General features: G+C 50.7%; 1 protein-coding gene across 1 annotated transcript; it reads left to right on the top strand.

Annotated features, from left to right (window-relative positions):
* The first annotated feature begins 237 nt into the window (after positions 1–237).
* TLCD3B (TLC domain containing 3B) lies at positions 238–7,641 on the top strand. The gene is made up of 5 exons (XM_020798823.3): positions 238–783; positions 2,263–2,346; positions 4,943–5,168; positions 5,598–5,693; positions 6,113–7,641. Exons 1-5 carry the CDS (start codon positions 659–661, stop codon positions 6,425–6,427), a joined length of 846 nt encoding a protein of 281 aa, XP_020654482.1. The 5' UTR covers positions 238–658; the 3' UTR covers positions 6,428–7,641.
* Positions 7,642–7,914: the final 273 nt, after the last annotated feature.

Genomic DNA, 7,914 nt, shown 5'->3' on the forward strand with positions numbered 1-7,914 from the left:
GCTGTCCCCAGGCTCCCCCCCTGACTTTCCATCCTCGGCGGACCCCGTCCCAGCGGCTTCCCATCCGAGACCGGGCTCAGGGCCCCTCGCTCCCCTCCGATCTCCTCTGCCTCCTCGCCCCGTTGCAGCCTGCATCGGGAACCCGAGCCCTCCCCAGCTCCCCAGCTCGCACGCCCAGCTCCTGCTGCTCCATTGATCCGCACCCCCCCCCCAACTCGGCCATCCAGGCGAGCAGCATCGCCAGCGCCAGCACCTCGCCCGCCGGGCCGCTGTCTCTTTAAGTTCCTCCCGCGCTGTGCTGACAGCTGCTCCCCCCTCCCCTCTCCTCCCTCCCTCCCTCCCTCTTTCCCTCCCCGGGCTCCGTCTCCCTCTCGGTCTGTCTGTCTGTCTGTCTGTCTGCCACAGCCGCTCTGCCTGGCTCCAGCCCGGCCGCAGCGCCGCCCCCACCCCCTTTTCCCTCTCTCCATGCCCCCACCCCACCCCTCTCGCCCCCCGCGGGGACCATGAGCCTTCCTCCAGGGGACCGCTGACCCTCCCCACCTGCGCGGCTCTGCTTCCCCGCCACGCGCCCGGCCTTCCTCTTCCTCCTCCTCCTCCTGATCCTCCTCCACACCCGCCTAACCCCCCCTCCCCGCCCCAACCCTGCAGCCGGAGCGAGATGTTTCAGGCCTTGGTAGCGGGGGGCATTGTCTTCCCCGGCCTCTTCTTGTTGTCCAAGCACGGCCTCAAGTGGCTGCCGGGGCTGCGATGGGAGGAGGCCGACGCCGTCATCGTCTCAGCCAGGTAACCAAGAATGCAGGAGGGAAAAAAAAGCGCGGGGGATGGAAGCGGCAGCGAGCCAGCCTCAGGATCTCTATCTGTGGTGGGTGGGTAGCCCTCGTTATCAGGAGGGTGGGTGATCAGGCAGCGTTCATCAGGTGTAAGAGGCCAGGAACTGGGAGGGGGGAAAGGCAGGTTGGCTGGAGAAGAGGGTAGGGGAAATGGGGTCCCCAGCCGTCTGGCAAAAAAAAAAAGGGGGGGCGGAGAGGAGACTCTTCCTGAAGGAGGAGTGGTAGGTCTAAAAAGGATAGGTGTGTGTAGTTAGTTTCACTTCCATGAGTCCAAGAATCCAGTGGTAAAGAGCCAAGGGTCCCCAAGTCCATTGAAGCCAGTGTGGGATGCAAGGAGTTACAGCCTTTTATTGGACCACTACACTACTCAGTCCTGACTTGGGACGTTGCGCTCTAAAGTATCGGTAGGGTTGTCAGTAAGTGAAGAGAGTCCCCAAAGAATAGACTGCCTGGGGCAGAATTCCTGGGTCCCAAAGAATAGAGTGGGCCAATGAATTAAGAGCGAAGAAAGGAACTAAGTAGGATGTGGTCTTCCTATACCAGCGTGTTGACCAATGGTCGCAATGATCCATGAAACCAAGATTTCCTCTTACTTAGCAGGCTGTTTTGGAACCAAGCCTAGAGGGGTCGATGAGCTCAGGATGAGGATGAGGGGGTTGGCAAGGTCTTGAAGTTGTGAGGCAGGTGCCAACAGCCCTGCAGTCCACAGATGGGATTCCTCAGGATCAGTGGTTGGAGATATTCCAGGAAATTAGGGTCATTTTGCTGAGGTGTACATGGGAGCATCAAGTGGTGTACGCTTGGGTCAGGTGGGGTGAAGTGATGGTTGGCTGTCATCACTGATAATTTCCCAAGGGGTATCCATCACAGCAGAAGCACCAAAGCTTATAGTACTTTCAAGACTAAACATTTTAAGTATAAGCTCATGTGGCCTCCAACTTGCTCCATCAGGTGTAAGTGAGCTCCACAAAAATGTATGTCAAATAAAACTGGGTAGTCTTTCAGGTGCTACAAGACTCTTAGCTGTTATCACATAGAAGATTTACCTTAGCACTTAGAAGCTGTTTGTCCTGTACTGTCCATCTCTGGTGATTGTGCAGCAGTATTGCACCTTTCAGGAACAGTTAAGGAGCAGGTGGACTTCCTAGCAATTGTTGCTGGTTCCCCCAGAGGCTCAGGAGGTATCAGTGGTTAAGGGATGGCAAAACTGGAATGGAAAGGGTTTGGCTGGATTGGAGGAGGACTGGAACAATGCAAGGAACTTGGGTCAGATTTAAGAAAACTTTGCTTGATCTGAGGCCTTGTGGTCTTGATAGCAAGGGTTCTGAACCATAATGGCAAGAGAATTTTGACATCAAAGGGAAATGTGTGGCAAATGCAGCCAACCAAATTACTTGATTTTTCTGCTTCTTTTCCCACCTGCCCACAACAGACTTGTGTCTTCGCTGCAGGCCATCATGGCTTCCACAGTCGGCTACATCATCTCTACATCCTGCAAGCACATTATCGACGACCAGTAAGTCAGCATGGACTGTCTCTATGGCCCCAGCAATGCTGCAGTGCAGAAACAAACCTCTAACCTGCCTTACCCCTTTTCAAATCTTACTTTCCTGTGTGCATCCTGCCAGCACCTTGGCAAGGTCACACTGGTGAGAAACCCGACACCCACTCTGGGACGGGTACCAAATTTAGAACAGAATGACAGTGACACGTTACAGGCAGATGGGCAGCAAAGGATAGGCCCGTTCAATGGCAGGGATAAGAAGCCAGGCTACAGTGAGTGGGTTTTACCAGCAGGAGGTGCTGCAGTAGGGTGGCTGAGGCAGTGGGTTATGAGAACAGAGAAGAGAGTCTTCTGGTCCTATCCTCATTAAAAAAATATTTGTATAAATACCAGAACTTAGCTTGAGGAAACCATTCACACTTGCCCACACCTCCAAGGTGGTGCTGAAGTGAACAGTACCAAAGTAAGGGTAATGTCGGAGACAGATTGATGTGATGGAACTAGAGCGCTGTCCATGGTTCTGCAACACTTGGAAGCATTGCCACATGCCTTCTCTTTCAGCACCATGGACAGCCCCCTTGACTCACCGGCCCTCAAGGTCCCACCCAGTCTGTATGGGAGGGGAATTCCCAGAGTGGGTGTTGGAAAGACCTTGGGGCAGGAAATGCCGTTCCTGTTGGATTCTGGGATTCCTGCCAGACTTTGGCCTCTCTGCAGAATCTAGTTTGGCAAGAGGGTGGCTCTGCAGGACAAGCAGGACTATAAACACAGAGGGACTTTGAGGAACAGAAGCAGGAGAAAGACGGCAGTGTGTGTGAGGGTGCTGGGAGAAAGAGAGAAGGAGGGGTTCTTTCCAGTTCATGCTCCTCTTGCCTAGCTTTGTCGTCGGGACGGTTTTGTTTCACACTAATGAATTTAGCTGGGATTAATCCCCCCCTCCCAGGAGTCACTAGGTGGGGCCCAAGTACTAATTCCCCTATAGCAGGGAGCAGCAGAGGGAATTAAAGCAACAGCTGTTTCCGTTGCTGATTTGCATACTTTGGACTCAGAATTAGCTTTATTGGGCAGCCACTGATGACGAATTCCAGGGCTTCCAGAAAGAGATGAGGGCTTTGGTGGGTTAAATCATACAGAAGCTGGATTACTGGGTTTTGCAGCTGGATGTGAAACTCCTTTTGATTCAAATATAGAGAATGGGGTGCAAATGATAAGGCAGGACATTTGGACTGTATGAACAATGTCAGACTAAGCTTAACCATATTTTTTTAAACTGATTCTTCCAAGGATACTGTTGTGGTTTGGAAATATATTTTGCTTGGAAGTTATGCTGTATTTCCTTGGCAACTTTTCAACTCTTCTGAAGTATCTCCTTAAATTATTCCAGTGCTGAGACATTGCACACTGCCTTTAAGGTGGCTGTGATGCTGCTGGTGGTGATTCTGGGATTTGTAGTCCAAAAAGGGAATTTTTTCCTAAACTCTGGCATGGGAACTCATATATGCCTCCTGCCACACATGCACACACATGCCAGATTCTGCTGAAATCCCAAATGCCCACGTTCAGTCCTGAGCCCCCTCCAGAAATGCCCCGTGGACCCTGAGTCTTGTGTAGCACTGCAGCATCCAGGCTGCTTGTCTGGCGTTTGGCCTAATCACCTCGCACAGAGCAGGGTGTGCTGTCAGCACAAAATGCCAGCCTGCCTGGAATGGGAAGGGAAGGAGGGGTGGTGATGGAGAGAACTGAGCCAAAGAAGTGGCTAACAGTCAAGTCAATGCCTATATTTAAAGAAGCAGGGTGCTATCTATTCACCTCTGTCTCAATCCACTTGCAAGCTTTTTAGAAACAGATCAGGAACCAAAGCACCTTTTAAAGGTCTTGGAATTCACCTCCTGTCACCTCCAGGGGAAAGAGATAAAGTCCAATGTCTTGATCTTATTGAGACTAATCTTGTTGCCTTTTTATAGGACTAGTGGGCTACTAAATAGATAGAAGGTCAACAGTGACACAGGGCACAGGAAGCCCAAAAGATCCCGGGCATAAGGGGATTGAGAGAGCTGTGATTTTGGTGGTGGAGGAACCAGCCATGCTGGGTTTCAGGACTGAAAGTGGAAGGGAAGAGGTGTCAGCCTGTGTCCTGGAGGAAGCAGTAACTGGAGTGGCTTGGAAATGGGTCAACACCTGAACCATAGGGAGCCCAGTTCTTTGGTAGCAGGTGGTTGTGAACCAGAGAACAAACCAGGCATCACTGGGGAGTGTGGCTAAAGCAGAAACTGTGTTCTCTTTGCCCTTGTGAGTGGGGTGCCTTCGTTAGTCATCAATACTTATTGATTGTGGCCTTGAGCCTAATCCAAGGGGGCGGGGTTCTCCTGGCCCTCCTCCTCTTTTGCAGTCCTCCTGTTCTGCAGGGTTCTGCAGTCACTTACCGAGATTGCGGTGGCTGTGCACCACTCACAGCAACTATCGAGAAAAATATCTTTAAAAAAACTTAGAGCTCCCAGAATGCTCCAGTAAACATGATGGCGGAGAAATTCTGGGAGATCCAGTCTGAAAAGGCCACTTTTCCAAGCCTTGCTCATCATTCCCAACCTCCTTTTCTGCCCCACTAAAGGCACTGGCTCACCTCTGCCTACACCCAGTTTGCGGTCCCCTACTTCATCTACGACATCTATGCCATGTTCCTGTGTCACTGGCACAAGTACCGAGTCAAAGGGCACGAGTCAGGGTCCGCGGGAACACGGACGCTACGCACCGTCATCCGGACCTACCTGCGCAAGGAGTTCCTCATGGTGGTCCACCATCTCTTCATGGTGCTGGTTTGCTTCCCCATGTCTGTGGTGAGTGGGGCTGGGGAAATCTTAGCAGCGCAAAACTGGGGAAGCCTCCCTTTCCTGGGCTACAGCTCCCCAAATCTCCCAGACAGGCGGGGGGGGAGCGGTCCGGGAGTTGTAGTACCAAAATAGCACTATTCCAAATTCTGGGCCAACAAAGAAGAGTCAGGAAAGGGGATAGGATGGGCAGATGCGAAACATTTATTTTTGGGCATCCCGCTGGCCATGCTGAGTGGGAGATTCTGGACAATGTAGCCCACCAAAAAGAAAAAGAAAAGAAAAAAGAAAAGAAAAAGGAATTTTCACCGTTTCTGAGTATAGGGTGCCAGTCCATGGAGCACAACTTCATGGGGGTGGGCAGAGGGGAGCTTTGCGCTTTAACAGACCTTCCCAAGAAGAGTTACACACACCCCTTCTCAAATTTCCCCACTTCAGCTGTGGCGCCAGGGCAAAGGCGACTTCTTCCTGGGTTGTATGTTGATGGCTGAACTCAGCACCCCTTTTGTCTGCCTCGGCAAGGTGCTCATCCTGGTGAGTATGGCCTGATTCCTTGGGGTGGTCTGGGGGGGAGTCCTGCTCAATGGGACCAAGCTGTCCTTCTTTGTCTAAGAATAATAAGGCCACTAATGATGTAGATATGCTCAAATTAAGTGACTTAATGTATTTATTATATATTTAAATCCTGCTTTTCCTCCAGTGAGTTGAAAGTGGCATATGTGGTTCCCCCACTTCCCCCTGCCAACTCCATCCTCATAATGACCTTGCAGCTCAGGCTAAGAGAGAACGACTAGATCAAGGTCACCCTAGAAATTTAATGGAGAGCTGGGTTCTCCTGAATCTCAGTTGACAACTCTTGCCACTACACCACATTGTCTCCTAAGCAGAGCTGAGAGGAGAAAAGGGGATGATGAACAGAAAGCGGTCTAATGCCTTTCTTTTTCCCCTTACAGTACAAACAGCAACACACCCTGCTCCATAAGGTGAATGGGTTGGTCATGCTGATTACCTTCTTCTGCTGCCGGATCCTGCTCTTTCCATACATGTACTGGGTCTATGGGCAATATGCTGGCATGCCCTTGTATCGCGTGCCCTTTTCCATCCCTGCGGAGTACAACTTGGGATCGGCCATCCTCATGGCACCCCAAATTTACTGGTTTGGCCTCATCTGCCGGGGAGCTTTCCGTGTGTTTCGTGCCCGGGGTGCCGCCTCTAAAGAGCAAGTGTTACGAAATGGGCACAGACCAGAGAACCAGGCGCTGGACTGACACCTGGCCTCCCTCCTCCACCAATGGACAGACCACCTTTTTTGTTCCTCTAACTTATTATTTATTTATTGAGGGATGGGGAGGGACCGGATGGATGTAGGGGAAGGGGGGGGCTCCTTAAGGCCAAAAAAAAAAAAAAAGTTGGGGAGGGGCTGGAAAGGGAAGGGTGGCCAACATAAGTATCTGAGAGGGCACAAAATCCAGATCCCTTGGTTTAATGGCATTGAGGTTCTTCTGAAAAGGCAAAACTGTCAGTATTTTTTTAAAATCTCTGTTGGGAAGCACAGGTTGCCTCCCAAGCCAAGGCAGAATTTTGGACGTCTGCTTTCTGGGGAGACTGGTTTGAGTGCAAAAAAGGCCAAAACCGAAGAACAGGAAGGGGTGGAATTTTAGATGGGTGAGGAAAGCTTCCAAGACAAACCAAGAGGAGCACAGCCTCTGCCAAAACGCAAAAGTCTATGTTTATGCAAACGGCTCTCGGCACACAATTAAGATAACAAACCCCGCAATTACCTGCGCATTTTGCTAAGCCAAGCAGTCAACCCATATCATTTTGAAGTGTGTGTGTTCGTGGAGAGAGATTCCACTATGTGAGAACAAAGGCAAATGCTAGTGTTGCTGATGGCAGGGTGTGGAATACAGGTGGAGATATTCCTATTCGTAAAAGAATACGGATATCCCCATCTCTGGAGTGGAAAATAGACACATGGTTTTTATTTTCTGTGCTATCATCTATAGTTGCAGGACTCCAGGTATTATTAAAAGGTGCTGGAGAAATAGGCTGGGGTTTGGATTTCCCCACACCATAACTATTAGGGTTCTATCAGCAGAATTAGTCATCGCTGTAGGATTACCCTCAAAGGGCGGTCCAGCATCCTGCATTTTTGGATGCTGCTGCATCACAAGTGACTCTCAGTATTATTTATTTATGCTTTTATACCCCCAAGTATTTTGCAGATGTATTCTCTTGTATTGGGAAGGTGACCAGCGGATGCTTTCTAACCTATGTATGGCCTCCAACTAGCAATAACCAAGCAGGGGAGGGCTTCCTCCCCCACCTTGCCACCTCTCCCCCCCCCTGCACATATAACCCCTTCACTCTTCTCCCTAGAAACCTCCACTCCATAGGGATCCAATTGTAAATAGGGGACGGATAGGGTGTATTTATCACGCAAGGTCTGCAAAGTATTAAAAGGAGCCGCTATCCAATGCCAGCAGAGGGCTCCTGGTGTGTTTTTACTGCTCCCTCTCCTTGCTCAGTCCCACACACACCTTCTGTGCTCCTCAGCGTAGAACTGCCTCCTTTTATCATGGTGGAGCACGTCATCACCATATTGCTCATTTTCATCATGTCTCCTTGCTTTGCCTTTCCGGTGTTAATATGGCTTAACCTGTGTTAAACCAAAGACGGGGGGACACAGGGACAGGACATTCCCACATCCAAAGGGAGAACGTTTTATTGAAGTGGAAAGAGGCAGGAGGTGGCT

Source organism: Pogona vitticeps, chromosome 6 (genome assembly GCF_051106095.1).
Source record: "Pogona vitticeps strain Pit_001003342236 chromosome 6, PviZW2.1, whole genome shotgun sequence".
Lineage (NCBI taxonomy): Eukaryota > Metazoa > Chordata > Lepidosauria > Squamata > Agamidae > Pogona > Pogona vitticeps.

What these genes read in the sequence shown, in the direction of transcription:
- TLCD3B (XM_020798823.3), top strand. Translation starts at nt 659, where the DNA reads ATGTTTCAGGCCTTGGTAGCGGGGGGCATTGTCTTCCCCGGCCTCTTC. An exon ending in GCCGTCATCGTCTCAGCCAG is followed by an intron (nt 784 to 2,262) that starts GTAACCAAGAAT and finishes TGCCCACAACAG; the next exon opens with ACTTGTGTCTTCGCTGCAGG. An exon ending in AAGCACATTATCGACGACCA is followed by an intron (nt 2,347 to 4,942) that starts GTAAGTCAGCAT and finishes GCCCCACTAAAG; the next exon opens with GCACTGGCTCACCTCTGCCT.